This window comes from Sceloporus occidentalis, unplaced genomic scaffold (assembly GCF_023333645.1).
Source record: "Sceloporus occidentalis isolate IW3139 unplaced genomic scaffold, rSceOcc1.0.p SCAF_1, whole genome shotgun sequence".
NCBI classification, from domain to species: Eukaryota; Metazoa; Chordata; class Lepidosauria; order Squamata; family Phrynosomatidae; genus Sceloporus; species Sceloporus occidentalis.
In genome coordinates this window covers 11738571-11760032 of record NW_028316981.1, presented here as the reverse complement: position 1 = coordinate 11760032, position 21462 = coordinate 11738571, and the positions used below count along the sequence as shown (strand labels likewise).

Genomic DNA, 21462 nt, shown 5'->3' with positions numbered 1-21462 from the left:
GTTTCTCCAAGTAGCACATAACTCCCAGAATCCCCTGGAGCTACAGAGGTCAAAGTGGTGCCAAATGCAGTATTTCTGCAGTGTAGATGGGCCTTTCTTTAAAACTAATACAACCCAAATAGAAGGATCAGACACCGGATGATGGAGGAAACCTCCCTAGTTTAAAGCTTTAACCTTTTAATTTTTAATAATGCAATGTTCTTAATTGATTTTTTAAACCTGTATTTTGCATGTTTTATAGCGTTTTGACTTGGATTGTTTTAGATCTGTAAGCCACCTTGAGTCCCTGTACTGGGAGGAAGGTGGGATATAAACAAACATAATAATAATCATCAGAAGAAGAAGAAGAAGAAGAACCATTGCCAGGACAGAGTATTTTTTGGGACTGAGAGATGCCCACATTTTGCCCCCTTTCTTGAAGGCACATTCCAGATGAAATGCAAATTTTAAAAGTGGGAGTGGGAAATTAGGATTTTAGAGGATGTTTTCCTCCTGAAAAGGAACAGATGCCTTGAAGGGTTAAAAATACAGCAGCAGCCAGGCCTTTCTCTCTCTCTCTTTGCTTCCTAGAGTGGTCAGGAAATGTTGGCAATTGCAAAGGAGGGGGGGAACCATCCTTCCTCTTCCCTTCAATGTTTTGATAGAGAATTCCTTGCTGTGTTTTGCCAGACAGAAGAGGAGAAGCAGAGGTTTGCAGGGAGGAAAAACTGCAAGGAGGAGCAATGCTACAGATGGTGAAATGAAAGAGGAGGTAGTCTGGAGACCTTTCCTCTCTTGGAGGAAAGAAAAGGATGGAAAAGGGATGCCCAGGGCCATGTTGCATGTTGAGTCCATTTCCAGGTAAGTACATGTATTACCATCATCATCATCATCATCATGTTTATTTCTGTAATGCTTTCCCTCCAAAATTTCCAAGTCAGTACACGCATTATTTTTTATTATTTTTTATTATTGCTGTATTTATTTGTATGCTGCTCTTTTCTCAAAACTTCCAGGAAGTACATGTATGACTATTATTATTATATTTATATTTATTTGTATACAATTTAATTTTGGTATGGGTCCTTTGTTGAGGAACCAGAGATCTCTGACAGAGAAGGATAAATTTCTCACAAAAATAATAAATCCTAGAATTTCGTACCACTGAGCCGTGGCAGTTAAGGCGTTGTCAAACTGCATTATTTCTGCAGTGCAGGTTAGACCTATGGAGTGGAATCTCATGAAAGAGGACATTGGCAGCTCCTGTTTTTGAATAACTAATCCCGGCATGGGGATTAAACTGGGGGATTCTGAGAGTTGTAGTCTGTACTTCTTGGAGGAAGCCATTTTAATTGAGTATGTGCCACCTGACAAGCTGACAAGCTGGGATCCATAGTCATCCCTACCACCTTAAACCTGTTTCCAAACTCTAATATTCCTATGCTAGATTTGCTTTGTGCTGGGGGGGTGTGTCATACTGGGTATCAAACATGGCTTTAAACTTTCTCTCTCTCTCCTCTCTTTTTTTCAGCCAAGCAAGATCTCTGACTGTTCTTTAAGTACCTCTTTGGCCAAAAGAAAAGGAAAAGCCCAGCATCGTCTGTTGGGATGCTAAGAGAACACAGCCCCATCCTGCTTCACCTCGTCCCCAAAGGCAGAATGTGTTCTTCGAGGTTGTGATCCACAGCAATTAAAACCCAACATTGGGGCAAGGCCATCACAAAATGGCATCCAAAGAAGAATCCGCCACATCGTCACCCTTGTTGAACCTTCATTTCCGGGATACGCTTGACCAACGGCAGGGGATCAAAATGGAGGTGCAGAACCCAGCTGACACCGACACACATGAGATCCAGGCTGTGTGCATTGGTGAGTCCCTGGGGTGGGCAGCCGCACCACAGGTCAAGGAGGAACCAGAAAAAGTGGATTGGGAAGTCCAAGAGAAGCATGTGTTCTTAAAGGTGCCAGAGTCCTCTCGTTCAGTATGGGGGAACCAGCCACTGATGGGACCCAACCCTTGGGAAGAAACAAAAGATTTCCCAGCATCCTTCAAGGACATGGCCAATGCTTGCAAATGGTTGACAGGGGAGTGGAGGAACCAGCAGGTACCCAACCTCGGAGGGGAAAGACATTGGGTTTCTAGAGGGTCAAATGGTGTCAGAATGAGAAAGGACCCTGAAAAAGGGAAGGACACCGCTTTCCTGCAGCAATCGGAGGGTGCAGAGGCTCAACGCCAGCAATTCCGGTGTTTCTCGTGCCCAGAAGTTGGAGGGTTACGTGAAGTTTATGGCCAGCTCCGGGACCTCTGCCATCGTTGGCTGAAGCCAGAGCAGCGCAGCAAGGAGCAGATCCTGGAGCTGGTGATTCTGGAGCAGTTCCTGACAGTCCTGCCCAAAGAAGTGCAAAGCTGGGTCAGGCGACAAGACCCAGAAAACTGTACTCACGTGATCTTGTTGGCGGAGGATTTCCTAAGAAGACAGCGAGAAGCCAAAGAGTGGGAGCAGGAGCAGGTGACTAGATCTCAGACTCAGGACTTTGTGGATCAAGAGGGGAACTGCGAGAGTGGATCCCAAACTTTGGTTCTCTAGATGATTTGGACTTCAGTTCCCAAAATTCTTGACTGTTGGCCAAGCTGGGAGCTGAAGTCCAAAACACTTGGAGGACCAAAGTTTGGGAACCGCTGTGCTAGAGGAAGGCATGCCTGAACCATAGAATTTGGACTGTGTAACATAAGCACGAGTTAGAGTTAGACTCCCAGTGAGGACAATGGGTTTTTTTTCCTTTTCTTTCAAAGGCCACATAAGACAGAGGCTGGGTGGCCATCTGTTGGGGGTACTTTCACTGTGTATTCCTGAATGGCAGAATAGGGTTGGACTGGATGGCTCTTGGGGTCTCTTCCAATTCTGTGATTCTGTTGCCATTACATTCAGTGATATATGGGAATTATGATCAATGAGTAAAATTAGTACTAAGAAAACCACTAAAGATAAATAAATAATAAATAAAAATTTTATTTATATACCGCCTTTCCTGAGATCAAGGCGGTTAACAACATTTCACATTGACAATAGTTAAAACCATCAAACATCATTAAAAACATCTTAAAATATAAAACATAGCAATAAACCAACTCAACAGTGCTGTCGAGAGGGGAGAAGGGGTTATTTCAGGGAACGGAAGTCAGGGGTATGCCTGCTTAAAAAGATGTGTTTTTAACCCCTTCTTAAATTGGTCTAATGAGGTGGCCGAGCGGAGCTCGTCGGAAAGCGAGTTCCAGAGCTTGGGGGCCGAGGTAGAAATTCTGTATGTTGTGATGTGGAAGGTAGTCAGTGGGATGGGTGATACCATGAGTTATTGCACTGTGTAACATCAATCTTAGTGATGCCACTGCAACCTCCCAAAGTGACTGTTGAAATTTCCTCTTGCTAAAAGAAAGGTTTCTCCTGGGCCTAAAATGGCCCAGAGTGGCCTAATAATATGGCTAAAATGCCCCTATCCCCTAGAGCAGTGGTTCCCAACCTTTGGTCCTCTGTTTGTTTTGGACATCAGACTCCAGACACCCCAGCTAACTTGGCCAACAGTCAAGAATGATGGGAGCTAAAGTTCAAAACATCTGGAGGACCAAAGATTGGGAACCACTTCCTAGAGCAGTGGTTCCCAACCTGTGGGTCGGGACCTCTTTGGGGGTCGAATGACCCTTTCATGCGGGTCACCTAAGACCATTGGAAAACACCTATTGAATTACAGTTCTGAAGTAGCAACGGAAATAATTTCATGGGTTTGGGTCACCACAACATGAGGGACTGGATTAAAGGGTCACGGCATTAGGAAGGTTGGGAACCACTGTTCTAGAGGATGTTTGAAGGGAACCTTTTACACTTTTTGCAAATCGGGTAGCATTGCAGAGATGTATCCCTCCAAGGTCTCCTGAGGGGAAAATGTGGCTTCCTATCATTGGGATAGATAGTCTGTCAAAATCAGTGGTGTCCATTTCCAGATACAGAAGTGGGCAGAATTAGTGCCTTCTCTCTCTCTCTCTCTCTCTCTCTCTCTCTCTCTTTCTTAATTTCTCTCTCTGACATCCCTTCTCTCTTACTCTCTGCACTTCCTTCTGTCCTCTCTCTCTCTCTCTCTCTCTCTGCATGATTCCTCTCTTTTTACTGTTCACCCAGTGAGCTTCTGAAGAAGAGAAAGATTGTCAGCTTGTTTAAACCATAACTTGCCTTTCCCTCTGAATGATAAACCTGTTTGTCTGCTCCTGTTTCAAGGTAGGTAGTTGGAGAAACAAGCTAGGATCAAGTCATGTTTTGTGGCTCAGAGGTAATGGCAAGCCATGGTTTGAACAAGCCAGGATTTGCAAGCCAGCAGCAAGCCATGGCTTCATGTTGTGGCTTGCAACTGGCTCATAAACCTTAGCTTGTTTGTGGGTATGGATTTGGGCACAATGGCAGGCCAGAACTGAAGAAACCATAACCTTAACTATTGGCCAGTGTGCTTCTAAAAATGGAAACGTTTCCAGCTCATTTTGATGATGTATAGACCCAGCCTCTGATGCAGTCTCTTTCCATCTCAGGAATGAATGTAACACTTTTACTGTTGTTGCAGGATCTGGTGCCCATTGTGGAGGTGACAGTGGATTCCCCCAATGGGGAGCAAGTTTCATCAGACACCTGGCAGAGATCCCTCCTCAAGAAGATCAAGCAGGAAGGGAAAGGTAATCCTGGATCTTTGGGTACGGATACAGAATCATAGTGTTGGAAGAGACTCCAAAGGCCATCCAGTACAACCCCTGCCATGCAGGAAGACACAGTCAAAGCACCCCTGCCTGTTTAAAAATCTCCAAAGAAGTAGACCATCACTGTCCAAGGCAATGTGTTCCACTGTCTTATCATCAGGAAGTTCTTCCTAATGTTTAGGTGAAATTTCTTTTCCTGTAGTTTGAATCCATTGCCCCACGTCCTCTTCTCTGGAGCAGCAAAAAACAAGCTTGCTCCATCCTCAATGTGACCCCCTTCACATATTTAAACACAGCTATCATGTCCCTTCTTAACCTTCACTTCCTCAGGCTAAGCATACCCAGCTCCCTAACTCTCTCCTAATAGGGCTTGATGATTTCTAGATCTTTCACCATTTTGATCACATCCTTCGTAAATTGTGGTGAAGTCTGATGAAAGCAGAATAAAGCGGTACTATTACTTCCCTCGATCTAGACACTGTACTCAGCCTAGAATTGCATTGGCTTTTTTTCCTGCTGCATCACATTGCTGACTCATGTTCAGGCTGTGGTTCACTAAGACTCTTAAATCCTTTTTACATGTACTGCTGTCAAGCCTTGTGTATCCCATCCTATATCTGTGCATTTCATTTTTATTGTCCAAATGTAGTGTCCTACATTTCTCCCTGTTGAAATTAATTTTCTTAATTTTGGCCCAGCTCTCTAATCTGTTAAGGTCAATTTGAATTCTGACCCTGTCCTCTGGAGTATTAGTTACCCCTCCTATTTTAGTGTCTCTGACAAAAGATATCACTCAAACGAAGATGTTTTGTCAGAGTGACTGTTGGCTCCATGTTTATTCAACATTAAATCCTGTTGAATTCAGTTGGATTTATTCCTGACCAGAGCTTGCAAAGAGTTACCATTTGCACTATGACTTCCATAATCCCCCAGAGGCTGGGCTGGCTGATGGATTCTGAGAGTTGTAGTTGTACAAAGTAATTTTTGAACATCCACTCCTAGTAAAGCATGCCTCGGATTTTATCATACAGTTATGTACAGACACTGCTTTTTCAGAGTGGCCGTTTATATATGTAGAGGACTCACTTCAGAGGTCGGAAGACTATTTTTGCCTCCTTCAGTGTGTCATTATGGGGTGACCGAAAGTGATGTTTCTGGGAGCCTGTTTCATTTTATCTTCTTATTTGCTCTTCCAGTGCGGGTGGTGAGTGACCTAAAAGGGACTCTAGAATCAGCTGAAAAAATGGTTCTGTCAGCCAAAATTTTTAAAAAAATTTTTTTGAGGAGGAATATTTGAGGTCTAGAGGGAGGCTCTGTGAGAGGGCAAGGGCCCTGAGCAACTTGTGAAGGTCTCATCCTCCTCATGGACATACAACAACAAAAAACATGGGAGGAGAGAGCCAGCGTGGTGTAATGGTCTGAGTGCTGGACTAGGACTATAGGAGACCAAGGTCTGAATTCCTGCTTGGCCATGGAAACCCACTGGATATCCTTGGGCAAGTCATACTCTTTCTCAGCCTCAGAGGAAGGCAAAGGCAAATGCCCTCAGAACAAATTCCGCCAAGAAAACCCTATGATAGGTTCACCTTAGGATCACCATAAGTTAGAAATGACTTGAAAGTACACTACAAGAAAACATGGGAGGACTTACCAGGCTCTGAATTTTTCCTCCACTTTCCCTGCTCTATAGTTATGTTCTCATGCTCTCTTCATTCTCCATATATTGTGTGTCTTTTTCTTCAGGTGGCTGCCTGATCTCTGAGAACAAGGAAGAAGATGGGCAGCAGCGATGTCCGGAGCCAGTGGAATTATACCGGATGTTCCCTGTGGAATCCCAAAGGCCCATCATGCTGAGATGCGAAACCTTTGAAGAAGGTTGCAGGTTGAAGAAGCTCCATGAACAGCCACCGGTAATGATTTGGGGCGAACCTGACATGTGTGTGGAAGCCAAAAGGCCCATTCCAGATGTGATGCTCCCCAGGAGCGGGATCAAGCACCTGTGCCCAGAATGCGGGCGGACTTTCCAGCACAAATCAACTTTGATTCGTCACCAGAAGATCCACACGGGTGAAAGGCCCCACGTGTGCCTGGAATGTGGGAAAAGTTTCCGCCGCAGGGACAAGCTGATTCGGCACCAGCGGATCCACACAGGCCAGAAACCTCACAAATGTCCCGAATGCGGGAAGAGCTTCCGGGAGAGAGGAAAGCTGGTCAATCATCATAGGATTCATACGGGAGAGAAGCCCTACATTTGCCCCATGTGTGAGAAGACGTACCGGTGGAAAGAAGAGTTTGTCAAGCACTTGCGAATTCACACAGGGGAGAGACCTTACGCCTGCCTCCAGTGCGGAAAGGCCTTCATCAGCAAGGCCCATCTGGTTTCCCACCATCGAATCCATACTGGGGAAAAGCCGTATGAGTGTCCCGAGTGCCGGAGGTGTTTCTGCAGCAAGCAAAGCCTCACCAAGCACCAGCGCGTCCACACGGGTGAGAAATCCTACGAGTGCCAAGACTGTGGGAGGATTTTCCACTACATCTCAAACTTCATGAAACACCAGAGAATCCACACAAACAATGGGATTCTAAAGATAGAGGGATCATGATAGAGCTTTGAAATACATTTTGGTACTTTTTTGGTACTTTTTTTTTTTTTTACATTTCCAGCAAACCATAGTCTAGATGACAGAAGGAAGACACGAAAGCTTAGTGATACAGCCCCAGCTTTTCATTCACAAGGTTCAGTTCCCAGCATCTCCAGGCAGAAGGATATGATAGTAGCTGATAGGAAGGGATAAGATCCTAAAAAACTCCCACTGCCTATCAAAAATAGACACCATTTTGCTCTAGATGGACAGCCTCTGTTAGTCCAAGAAAACATCCTGGCATTCTCTGATCAGCATGTAATGTAGCTGACTTGGGATTCTCTATAAGTCTGAGGCCAGCCTGGTTTGAGTGTTAGACTACAACCCTGGAGACCAGGGTTCGATTCCCAGCTCAGCCATGAAACTCACTGGGTGACCTGGGCAAGTCCCATACTCTCAGCCTCAGAAGAAGGCAATGGCAAACCTCCTCTGAACAAATCTTGCCCAGAAAATCCCATTATAAGTTTGCCATAGGGTCTCCAAATGAGTCAGAAAATTACTTGAAGGCACACAACTTACACACACAGACAATGTGGGACAGTAGACAGCTACCTAAATTGCTGCTCATAGGAGTTCATGGTTTTCTCAACAATTATAAATCCCAGGATTCCACAGGATAGAACCATGACAATTAAAGTACTGTTAAGCTGCTTTATTTCTGTAGTGTGAAAGAGCTGTGAATCTCCCAGTGGTTTTGTTATCATCAACGTTTTGTGCATACCTTGAGTAAAAATGCAGAGGAATCAGGGCTGTGAGTCTCACTGAAAATGGGTACAAATGTGAAGATTTTCATGTTGCTGTCTTTGGTATTGTATACATACATGTACAATTTTGGAACTGCTCTGGGGCCCCAACTGCCTTAATCCAGCCTTGGTAGTGGAGATGTGGACATTGCTTCCAGAAATAAAAAAAACCGACCTTCCCATACAATTTTCTTTCAGTCTCCCAATTTCTAGTATGACCATAGCTTAGATATACACTTCAGAGATGGTGCAGAGACAAAAGGAAAATATAACTGGGGAAGCATGCCCTCCTTTCCCTCTCCCCTGCATAGTTACACTCCTGCTCCCATAGCAGTTCACTTTTCCTTACACTGGATTGCTGCCATTTGGAATGCTAAAACTCAGTATCAGTTGCCGCCAGAAACCAGGTTTGCGTTGAGCAAAATACCTGCAAGGCACCAGATCTGGTCTGATCTTGGAAGTTAAGCAGGGTCAGCCCTGGTTAGTACTTGGATGAGAGACTGCCATGGACTACCAGGTGCTGTAGGCTACATTTCAGAGGAAGGGACTGACCAAAGAACCTCTGAGTTTTCCTTGTCTAAGAAAAACCTGTGAAATTCATGGGGTTGCCATAAATCAACAGGTGACTTGAAGGCACACACATGTGCACATACACAAACTTAATCATATGGTATCAGGGCAGGAATTAGTATGTCCTCCTGCAGTTGCCAGGTTCCTTCCCCCCTGCCTCCCCTAGGATTTCTTGCCTTGCTATCATTAGAAGTAAGACAAGGCAGCAGCTACTGAATCTTCTACTTGTCTTCTGACTCCCAAGAGAATCTGTGACTCAAAAGAGAATCCGCTGGAAAGAAGACATCGGAAAATCCCTTTGCCGTATGCATCAAATGCCCACAATGGACTTTTTGTGCAAACTGAAATATTCCGAATGGGTCTCTAATACATGGAAATATTTAGGAAAGGATTATTCAAATACAGCCGTTGACAGACTTGAACGATTGGCATGGCAAGGGAGAAACCACTTCGAAAATTCAACGGCATATGAGATTATCTCTATGAAGGAAATGTTCAGACTATTCTGATCGTATCGTTGTGGGCTACTAATAACATTACGAACAATTGCAGATCACATTTTTAAAAGAGAAGAACATGGAACAGAGGTCCCAAACACACTGCAGGACTAATCCAGTTTGAGACTGCTTTAACTGCCCTGGCTCAATGCTAGGGAGTCCTGGGAATTGTAGTTGTGTGAGACATTGAGCCTTCTCTGGCAGAGAGGTCTGGTGCCAAATAATGTACAATTCACAGGATTCCCTAGCACTGTTAAAGCGGTCTCAAACTGGATTATTTCGGCAGTGTGTTTTGGACCAGACTCGCCAAGCTAACTTTACAGGCCCTGATCTGTAACATCTTCATCTGATCCTTATGTCCACTGTGGGAAATACGGAAATAATAATATGCCTTCTCAAAATGTTTCTTTTGTGTTTATTTCCTTTGCTCCCCTTAATAAATATGTCAATATTTGAAACACAGGGGGTAGTCTACATTGGCAAAAAACAGTAGTGATGGGGAGGAAGTGAGACATGAGACATTTTTAGCCTCCCTCCATCATAATGCTAGAACAATTTCTCTTCTGAAGGCCTGCTTTTTGGCCTGTGGCTGTTCTTGTGGATTATAGTTGTAGCTTTGAAATATTTACCTTTCCCCATCAGAGCACTCTGGCGCCGCAACAAACTACAAATCCCAGGTTACTGTAGGATGACGCCATGACCGTTAAAGTAGCGCCAGACTGAATTAATTCTGCAATGTGCAATGCGGTGCAGAGGGCCCTTGGTATCTGCTGGGGTTTGGTTCCAGCCCCCCCTCCATGGATACCGCAATTTGTGTTATCATGATTAGTTTTTATTAATATAGTGCTGTAGGTTTGGCATGGCACTTGACAGTGTCTTCCCCAACAACATAAAACCTGCCCATGGCATACCATCTAAAATCACAAAATGTAAAATATATTAAATAGACAATTTATCCCATTAAAATAACTAAAAAATTAGAGTCAAACATGTCAAAGTTATCAGAGATCTCAAGCTGTCGTCTGAAATGCTTCCTTAAACGAAAGCGAATGCTCAGACCCCCATTAAATACAATGGCAGTAAAAATGGGGTCCTTTCTATAAAATGGCAAAATCAAGGTTTGCTTTTATATATACGGTATATATATGTGTGTGAATATAATTAAGCCATGGATAAAGAATCAGTGGATACAGAGGGCTGACTATTAGTTCAGCAGTAATCCAGAAGGGGTAGGGATGGGATAGGACCAAAATATTTTGCAAAGTCAAAGGCTTTCATGGCTAGCATCCATAGTTTTTTGTGGGTTTTTCGAGTGAACATGGCCACATAGCCCGAACCCCCCCCCCAAAACCCCCCCAAATATTTTGCTTCTTGGATTGGTACAATAAATTCCCCCTTGCCTAAAAATATGCCACCCCAGCTTCAGGTGCAAAACACTGCAAGTTATTTTGCCATCTGTTACTGAAAATCCCATAAGTAGCTGTTCTCATCCCTAGGAATTAAAAAAACGGGATGCAATAAGGGTCAAAGAAATTGCTCCCTGCGTTTTCATGACCCTCAACATCTGCTGCCTAAGACAGTATTCACTATGGCTGCATCTGCCCTACAGAAATGATGCAGCTTTACATCGCTTTAACTGGCCTGGCTTCATCCTATAGAATCATAGGATTTGTAGTTTGTTGTGGCGCCAGAGCCCTCTGAGAGCGAACACTGTCTCACAAAACTACAAATTCCAGAATTCCGTAGCATGGAGCTCAGCCTTTTAAGCAGCATCAAACTGCATTACTAATTAATAATTTTATAAGATGTTATAAGACATTGGTTATTAATATTGCTGCAGTACAATTGAAGCAGAGGCTGCCACCTTGGTGCATAATGTGGTTTGACACCGCTTTAACCGCTATGGCTCCATCCTATGAAATCCTGGGATTCGTAGTTCGTTGTTGCGGCACCAGAATCTCTGACAAAGAAGGCTAACTATGTCACCAAACTACAAATCCTAAGATTCAGAAGCATGGAGCCATGGCAGTTCAAGCGGTGCCAACCTGGATGATTAATTGATAATTATATAAGATAATTTAAGATAGATAAAGTATTAGTAATTAATATTGCTGCAGTGCAGATGAGGCAGAGGCTGCTGTCTTAATGCAGAATTAATGCACTTTGTTACTGCTTTGACCATCATGGCTCCATCCTATGGAATCCTGGGATTTGTAGTTTGTTGTGGCCCTAGAGCTCTCTGACAGAGGAGGCTAAGTGTTTCACCAAACTACAAATCCCAGGATGTCAAATTGCATCAACCCTGCAGTGTAGATGCAGCCTAAGAAACCAGGGAAACAAGCAGCCCTTCCTTTCAGAGTCTGGAAAAGTTCCTTTTTCAGATTACAAGACTTAGATGCCTCCATCCTGCGTGACCATGGCAACTGATGTGGTCTCAAACTGCATTAATTTTGCAGTGCAGACGCAGCCTGAAATCTCTGCCATTTAATGATGGCTTGCAATAACTTCAAAGAATGGCTCCTCTGCCTCCCAAAGGTAGCAGCCTTTGCTTCCTGAACCTCCTGCTTCCTTTGCTCCGCAGCTAATAAGAAAAAGGGGTTAAGCTCATGGAGTAGGGATTTCCTAGAGAAGCTGGAGGGGACTTTGGGAAGGGTAGGTTGGGAAGACTAGAACTCACTTCCTGCCCCGCCTACCGTGTTTAAATTTCCCAGCGCTGGGGGTCAGGGGATCCAGTGGATCTGCATCCCTCCCTGGCTTTTTAGGTGAGTGGGAGAAGCTGTCACAGCAGCAGAAAGCGAAGTCTCCGGAGCAGAGTTTCTCACTGAGATTGGTTTATTTCTTTTCCCTGGTTGGGCTTCTACACTTTTAATAGCAGAGTGGCACAGGCAGAGGCTGGGCAGGGGAAGCCTGCATTACTGCATGCCCTTTGCAAGCAGGGATTGGACAGGTAGAATCATAGAAGCATAGAGTTGGAAGAGACCCCAAGGGCCATCCAGTCCAACCCCCTTCTGCCGTGCAGGAACTCCCAATCAAAGCATCTCCATTGACAGATGGCCATCCATCCTCTGTTTGAAGACCTCTAAGGAAGGAGACCTCACCATTCTTTGAGGGAGTGTGTTCCACTGTCGAACAGCCCTTACTGTCAGGAACTTCATCCTAATGTTGAGCTGGAATCTCTTTTCCTGGAGCTTGCATCCATTGCTCTGGGTCCTAGTCTCTAGAGCACCAGAAAACAAGTTTGCTCCCTCCTCAATATGACATCCCTTCAAATATTTAAATAGGGCTATCATATCACCTCCTAACCTTCTTTTTTCCATGCTAAATATCCCCAACTCCCTAAGTTGTTCCTCATAGGACATGGTTTCCAGACCCTTCACCATTTTAGTCGCCCTCCTTTGGACACACTCCAGTTTCTCAATGTCCTTTTTGAATTGTGGTGCTCAGAACTGGACACAATATTCCAGGTGGGGCCTGACCAGAGCAGAATATAGTGGCACTATGACTTCCCTTGATCTAGACACTATACTTCTATTGATGCAATCTAAAATTGCATTGGCCTTTTTAGCTGCCGCATCACACTGTTGACTCATGTTCAACTTGTGGTCTACTTGGACTCCAAGATCCCTTTCACATGTAGTTTCTTCAGCCAGGTGTCCCCCATCCTATATCTGTACATTTCATTTTTCTGCCCTAAATGTAGTACCTTACATTTCTCCGTGCTGAATTTCATTTTGTTAGCTTTGGCCCAGCTTTCTAGTCTATTCAGGTCGTTTTGAATTTTGATCCTGTCCTCTGGGTTGTTAGCTACTCCTCCTAATTTGGTGTCAGGTAAAGCCTCTTTGCATCACTGCACTATTGGGGGATATGTGGCTCCCAGGGCATGTGGTTTTGGCTCACTCCTTTCCACCACCCTTCTTCCTTTGTTGCATTGCTTGGGTCAAGAATTTGCCCCTCTGGTTTATGCAGCTTTGTCAAAAACCTTGGTGATGTGTTTGTGAATGCAAGAGCGAGAATAATACAATCCATGAAGGTTCAAGACTCAGCAATGGAAACCCACTGGGTGAAGTTAGGAAGTCACACCCTCTCAGCCTCAGGGAATGGCAATGGCACACGCACACACACACACGAACAAATCTTGCCAAGAAAAGAACAAGATAGTGCTGCCATTCCATTCTATGAAATTCCACTTCAGAGGGGCAATGAATCAGCTTTTTGTTTTAGGTCCAAAGCACACTGCAGAAATAATCCAGTTTGAGACCGCCTTAACTGCCCTGGCTCAAAGGCAGGGAATGCTGGGATCTGTAGCTTTGTGAGACGTTTATCTGTCAGAGAGCTCTGGGGCCAGAGCAAACTACAGTTGCCAGGATTCCCTAGCACTGAGCCAGGGCAGTTAAAGCCGTCTGCAACTGGATTATTTCTGCAATGTCTTTTGGACCTTAGTTTAAGGTGCAGATGAGTTGTCCCAGGTGCTGATCCTGCTTTGAAGATAGCAGTGTTAAAATCCAGAGTGAGTTCCCTGCCCTGTTGTTGTTTTTGTTGTGGGCCTCCAAGACATTTTTTATTTATGTCGACCCGAAGGTGTTTTCTTGGCAAGTTTCTTCAGAGGGGCTTTGCCATTGCTGTCCTTTGAGGCTGAGAGAGTGTGACTTGCCCAAGGTCACCCAGTGGGTTTTTATGCTCGAGTGGGGAATTCAACCCTGTTATCTATAGTCATAGTCCAACGCTCAAACCATGCAATGGTTCATGGAAACTGCCAACTCTCCTTCTTTGGAGGTCTTTAATTTAAACGCAGGTTGGATGGCTCTCTTTCAGAAGTGCTTTAGTTGCATAGTCCTGCTTCCTACCACCTGGGATTAAGCACCATTGAATGTAGTTGAATTTGTTGTTGTTGTTGTTGTTATTTTATTTTCTTATCCCATCTTTCTCCCGACATAGGGACTCAAGGCGGCTAACAACAAATTCAAAATGCTATCTTTGAAAAACAGTACAACATTGAAATGTATAAATATAATTTTAAAAAAGAATTAAACAATTTAAAAAGTTAAAACAGCTATGCATTAAAATGTAACATGTTCAAAATACAAACCTTAAAGTTAAAATCGCACATTTAAATCCTAGCCCTTATTAGTTTACAGATTCAGTCTACCTTATCCAAAATACTTGGGACCAGAAGTGTTTTGAATTTCATATATTTTTTAATTTTGGAATACATCTGTATGCATATACCTGCAAAATGAGATATCTTGGAGTTAGGATCCAATTCAAAACACAGAATTTGCTTACGTTGCATTTATACCTTATACATATAACGAAATATTCCAAAGACCAACACTTTTTTCACAAGTGGCTGAGATAGTGACCTCTTTCCTTTCTGACCATTCAGTGTACACAAGCTTTGTTTCATGCACAAAATAAGTGTACAGTGAAGTGTCAGAAAGGAAAGGCTACCCATGAAAAAAGTGTTGGTTTTTGGAATATTTTGGATTTCGACATGCTGGATAAGAGAGCTAATCTGTATTGAGTAAACATGCTCAGAATGCAGTTGCAAAATTTTAAAGAGTCTGACTGAATAATATTGTTGTTATATCCATTCAGGCCTGACCTTATTTTGGCTGAAAAAAACTAGAACATGGCTGCCGAGCAAAACGATGGAATCCCTTTGGTTCAACCCCAGTGGGAGGTAAAAACAGAGCAACCAGACCCTGTCGTCCACGAACACAGAGTAGGAAATGGCCCTTGCACCATGCAGGTTGTAAACATGGGGAAATTGGGGGCCAGAAACACATCGGACCATGTGAAATGGGAGCCACAGAAGCGACCACAGCAACCTTGGGAAGCCCAACTGCAGGACTTCCTGAAAGTGATGGAGTCTTCCCACTCAGAAGGAAGACATCCACATTGGGATACTTTGGCCTTATGGGACAAGGCTCAGATGCAACTGGCTGTTTCTGAGGGAGCAGCGAATTCTCGGCTGCATCTGAACCAAGAACTGACCCAGGTTCGGGGAGGTTCCAGCAGAGATGCCCAGGAATTGGCAAATGACCTGTTGACCAAAGATAAAGGAGAAGGTGGGAAAGTGAAAAAAGAAGAGACCTTGGAGAAAGGGAAAGAGAAGGAAGAGGAGGAGAAAGAGGACATTGGCACTGATATGAGGCGCCAGTGCTTCCGGCAGTTTCTCTACCGACAGGCCGAGGGACCCCGAAAGGTTTGCAGCCACCTGTGGGACCTTTGCCACCAGTGGCTGAAGCCGGAGCGACACACAAAAGAACAGATTGTGGAGCTGGTGATCCTGGAGCAGTTCCTGGCTGTCCTGCCTCCGGAGATGAAGAGCTGGGTTAGGAAAAGAGGACCAGAGACCTGCTGTCAAGCAGTGGCCCTGGCTGAGGACTTCTTGCAGAGGCAGCCACCTGAGGAGAACCGGGGCAAGGAGGTGAGACAACGCTTCTGCTGGTGAATCTTGAATTCAAAGATGTGTTAGTCTGGAAAGTCAGTATGCAATGAGATCTTGTAGCACCTTTGAGACTCACTAAAGGAAAGAAGTTGATATCATGAGCTTTTGTAGACTTGAGCCTACTTCTTCAGATGCAAAATCCGTATCTGAGGAAATGGGCTCAAATATATAAAAACTTATGCTACCAACTGGTTAATCCTGGGTTTGACCTCTTCTGCTCTGCAGATGAGGAAAAAGCACTGCAATGGAAGAAATTTTGAGTACAGAATTACCCCCCTGTATCCTTGGGATCAGCATCCATGGTTTCTGTTTGGGGGGGAAAAGGTCTCTCTAGGCATCTGGAGGTCTTCTAGTGCGACTCTGTGGCTAACTTCCAGCCAAATTGTGCTGGAGGATCTCCAGATGCCTAGACAGACCACCTCCCTAGGCATCTGGAGGTCCTCTAGCATGATTCTATGGCCAATGTCCAGCCAGGTTATGCTGGAGGACCACCAGATGCCTAAAGAGATCATCTCTCTACACATATGGAGGTCTTCCAGCATGACTCTATGCCCAGCATCCAGTGGAGTTGTGTCAGAGGACCTTAGTTGCCTAGAGAGACTCTCTCTGTGTGCATCTGGAGGTCCTCCAGTGTGACTCTATGGCCCGCTTCTAGCAGAATTCCACTGGAGGACCTCCAGATGCCTAGAGATGCAATTTTTCAAATTCCAATTTGAGAAGATTTTGTGGGGGACACATTCTAGCAGTGGGTTGTATTAAGGACACAGGACTAGACCATGGACAGAGTACTTGAGTCCAAAGCAAAGTGAAAAAGCCAATGTAATTGTAAGCAGTTTCAGTATATTTCAATACAGCACAGCTTAGTTCAGTATATACCTACTCAGGATCAAGTCTCCATGCAACAGCTTTCAGGCTCACAAAGCACAGTTCAATTCTGTACATGTCTTCACCAAAGGTGCTAAAAGTTTTAAACCCCTGCTGTTTTGAAGAACATGGCATTTTAAGTTTTAAGTGCTTTCAAATTTCTTATCTCCAGTCAGTGATCAGAGATAAGAGCAGGATTTCCCTGCACTGCATAGAAGAATGTGATTTCTTAATATGCCATGCTTAGAAAAATACTAGCTCATATCTCTGATCAACGCTTGGAGAGTAGCGCAGACATTGAGGGGGAAGGCATAGGTCCTGCAAAAGAAGCTTGTGGGCCAGATATGTAATCCCTGAAGACCCAAGTGCTGAATTTCTTTGGGGACAGGTGTTTTTAAGTTCAAACAGTTAAAACCCAGGGTGGATTTACTGCCCCCGGCATTGCAGATGCCAGTATTCCAATTCCTGTTTTATGATAACAAAAATCCCAAAACAGGTATTACTGAAACAATGACACATTCCTCCTCTCTTTTCACCGGCCTGCTTTTAATTTATTTATTTATATGCTGCCTTTCTTCCAGGATGGGCACCTTCCATAACAATGAATTAAAAACATTTACAAAATGTTTAAAGCCAATTTAAAAACACCATATTAAAACACTACAAAACTGATTTAAATCATACAAAAGTTAAAAACAGATAAAACATATGTCTATATTTTTTAAAAAATACATCTATATTTAAAACCTTCCCTGCTTAAGCATTAAAAACTTGCTTAAATAAGAATTTTTTCGCCTCTTATAATAAGAATGCATCTCCTTTGTTGTTTCTGCTGTATTGTTTTTTAAAAAAGGATTGTAAACTCCCTGGGGCCAAGTGCCTATCATCTTGTATTCTATAAATCACATATTATTATAGAGAATAATCATCATCTTTCTTTCCGATTCAGGTGGTAGGGGTGTTCAAGGAGAAGGCTGCTAATTTTTTGGAAGCAGAAGGAAATCCTGCCTGGGAGAGGCCCCATTTCATGGAGATCAAACAGGAGGGTGATGGAGATGCAACCTTGTCAGGTAAAAAATTCCTTATGGTGGAGTTTTGGCTGTTCTTCTGAGGAGTTTATCAGACAAGGGGAATTGGAAGTATAATCCGATGGCAATCTGAATGCAATCATGGGGTTTAACGTTATTGCGTGATAACCCACTACACACAAATTCGGGCAATGGGAAGTCAGTCCGAATGCAATCATGTGGTTTCACGTTATTGCGTGATAGACTGCCACATGCAAATTCGGGCAATGGCATGCTATTTTGGGACAATGGGGAACCAGTTCGAATGCAGTGCATATTCACGTAATTGCGCAAAACTAGCGACTTTAAGTGAATGCGTTCTGGGCCCACTTTCTTTTCATTCGAATTTAAGAGAAATTCCTCCCATTTGATAAACTCCCGAGTGTCTCAGTTGATCACGCACTAAACTGAAGCAAAGGTGCTACGGTTGCCACATGAAATCCAGGACAAGGTTCTTGTACTTTTAATCGAGTTAATAGAGTTGGCAGGGGCCTCGTGGCACATCAAATCCAATCACCTTGCAGGAATTTCCATCTAAACTAACGATTCCCAAATTTTGGTTCTCCAGATGTTTTGGACTTCAGCTTCCAGATGTCTTAGCCAGTTTGACCACCAGTCTGGAAATCTGGGAGCTGAAATTGAAAACATGGCTCTACTTTTGCAGTGTGGCATCCGTAACCTATGACCTGCTCATAGTTAAAGCTACAGGAGTCTCATTCTGTGCTCATCCTAACAATCCTAGCATATGGGGAATATATGCCTTGCATAAGGGGAAACCAACACTTTTTTGGCTACTACCAAAGCAAATTTGAAAGGGCTGAGGTTTGGAGGAAAATGCACATGGGACTTGCTCTATGATATTGATCAGAGAGCTTTGCAAATGCATCTGCAGAAATTAGGGAGTCATAAAGACTGAATGGATATGTTAAAAAATAGAATTTCATGCATAGTTTTGTCCCTTTATTCCAGCAGGAGATGAGAAGGAGCAAAAGCGATTGGAAAATACCCAGAAATTGGAGCCACCTTGGAGATTGTCAAGAAGAGCTGGGCAGAATTTATTCAGTTGGCCTAAACAAGGAGAAGCTTCAGTGAACCAGGAACCTGAGCAGGGAAGAGACAAATTTATTAATTCCCAGGGAAGATATGTGGAACTTGAGGGAAATGTAGTCCAGCTAACAATTCCCATGGGTGAGACACAGAAGCCAGGAACTGAGAGAGAGAAGTCGTGCATTCACTGTGGAAAGGACTTCCAACTAAAGTGCAACCTTCAGGCTCATGAGAGAACCCACACAGGTGAGAAACCGTACAAATGCTCAGTGTGCAGGAAAGGCTTCAGCACGAGAGCTTATTTAATCACCCATGAGAGGATCCACACCGGGGAGAAGCCCTACCAGTGTACGGATTGTGGGAAGAGCTTTTGCGACAATTCAAACTTGATTGTCCACAAGAGGACCCACACAGGGGAACGGCCGTACAAGTGCACAGACTGTGGGAAGAGTTTCCGGGAGAGGCCAGTCCTTATCCGACACCAGAGAATTCACACGGGGGAGAAACCATACAAATGCCGGGACTGTGGGAAAAGCTTCAGCCAGAGCTCAGGCCTCCTGGTGCATGAACGGACCCACACGCGTGAGAAGCCATACACTTGCACGGACTGTGGAAAGAGTTTTGGCGGCAACTCGAATTTGAGGGTCCACATGAGGATCCACACAGGGGAGAAGCCATTCAGATGCTCAGACTGTGGGAAGATTTTCAGTGACAGATCACTTCTGGTTAGGCATCAGAGCACCCATCAGGAGGGAAAATGTTAAAAACCAAATCAAACCTGGACTTGTTATCTTAGTAGAAACTGTGATGGTATTTCAGTGTTGTCTATAGCTCTAAACTTTTGACACACACATATAGTGTAATCCTATGCATATCTATTCAGAAGTAAGCCCCATGGCTTTAAGTGGGTTTTATCCCAAGTATGTGTAGCATGCAATCTCAGCCAAGAGACCCAGACTAATTATTATGAAGGTTAGAAAAGCTAGAATATATATCTCTATTTATAATGAGGTGGGCAAATGCAGCCCATGGGCCAAAGACAGCCCCAGGACCATTTTTGTGGATTCCGGGGCGCAGGGGGCATATTAAATATTTAAACATGGCTTTCGTGCGCCCTCCTAACCTTCTCTTCTCCAGGCTAAACATACCCAGCTCCCTAAGCACAGGGCATAGTTTCCAGACCTTCTGGACACTCTCCAGCTTGTCAGTATCCTTCTTGAAATGCAGTGCCCAGAATTGGACACAGTATTTCAGGTGAGCCCTGACCAAAGCAGAATAGAGTGGCACTATTACTTGCCTCAACCTAAACACTACACACTTATTGATGCAGCCTAGAATCACATTAGCTTTTTTAGCTGCTGCATCACACCGTTGACTCACATTCAGCTTGTGGTCTACTAAAAATCCCAGATCCTTTTCACATGTACAGGTACTGTTGCCAAGCCAGGTTTGCACCATCCTATCTCTAAGCCTTTAATTTTTTTCTCTCTCTTGAGTGCAGTACCTTACATTTTCCCCTGTTGAACTTCAGTTTGTTAGTTCAAAAGATCATTTTGAACTTTGGACCTCTCTTCTGGGGTAAAAGCAGGCCTTCTATTCTACCATCCAAATAACTGATAAAGACATTGAATAGCACTCGGTCCAGGACAGAACCCTGTGGCACCCCACTAAACAGAAGTGGCCTTTTTTGAAAACAAGTGAATAGGAAGTGATTCCTGGCTCACTTTTGTTATAACAAAGCCTCTCATGGCCCTAAAATGGCAGGGGACGGGGAGAAGAAATATGACAAAAATGTTCCCCTCCATAGAGGTAATTGGGGAGTAGTTTGGAGCTAATAATTTATTTTTCATTTTTTGGTGGGAGCACAGTCATCTAAGGTCTCCTCACCATTGACAATTACTCACTCCAATCTATAGATATAGGTATATAAGTGTGTATGTGTATACATCTGTATTTATCCCTTTTTTAACAGGGAATGTGAATGATAATGCCAAATTGGTCGAGGTACTCCCCTAAAATATTGAAACCAAAACCATCTTTCTGGCTTCCCGATGTTCAGCCACCCCACCTCACCCACCTCCTTCCAAGTATATGTATTTTCTATAGTTGTGAGGATTAGAAATGTGTTTTTTTATATATATGTAAACTTTGGGCACTGAATTTTACAGCCAGTATCTCATGCCGTGTTTTTTGTTTCTGTGCCAAATTGCAATATACATCTCTTTTTTAAAAAATGCTGCTGCCCATCATCCTACAAGATGGGAATTTGTCCATTAGGACTGGAAAGACCCAGGATTGAATTCTGAATTTTGTGGTGTCCAAGGGCTCCATTCCCCTCAGTGGACATTTCCAAGCATTTCGATGCAAAGAAAAAAATGGAAATATTTTTTGACCCTGGGACTGAGGGCACTAAACGTAAAAAGAGAGAGAGAGAGAAAGAAAGAAAGAAAGAAAGAAAGAAAGAAAGAAAGAAAGAAAGAAAAGAAAGAAGACGACCCAGGGGGACACAAAAACAGCCCTAAAGGGAATCCCACTGTGGGAGAAAGGTGGTATATAAATCCTTGAAATAGAAAAAGAAAATTATTTCCCCACCTCTGTTGTACAGAACTGTTTCTCTGTCATCAGTTTGTTTTTGTTATGGCTGAAATCCAGTTGTTAGTCTCAACCAAATCAGTGCTTCCTAAACTATCTGATGTAGGAGACTGGCAATTATTTTCTTCCACTGTGCCAGAGATTGGTACCATATTTGTGTCCATTGGATATTCTTTCTTTCTTTCTTTCTTTCTTTCTTTCTTTCTTTCTTTCCTGGAAATTCACTGCAGCCTGGCAGCCAATGGCTCAGAGGCCTGGCAGCGTTAAAACTCATT

The 21462-nt window shown here is 43.7% G+C and overlaps 1 protein-coding gene across 1 annotated transcript; it reads left to right on the top strand.

Moving 5' to 3' along the window:
• The first annotated feature begins 656 nt into the window (after positions 1–656).
• Positions 657–20762, top strand: LOC149320754 (uncharacterized). Its single transcript, XM_089500277.1, has 7 exons — positions 657–840; positions 1511–2489; positions 4585–4693; positions 6458–7305; positions 14793–15596; positions 17431–17551; positions 18518–20762. The coding sequence occupies exons 2-7, from the start codon at positions 1704–1706 to the stop codon at positions 19357–19359; spliced, it is 3510 nt and encodes a 1169-aa protein (XP_089356403.1). The 5' UTR covers positions 657–840; positions 1511–1703; the 3' UTR covers positions 19360–20762.
• Positions 20763–21462: the final 700 nt, after the last annotated feature.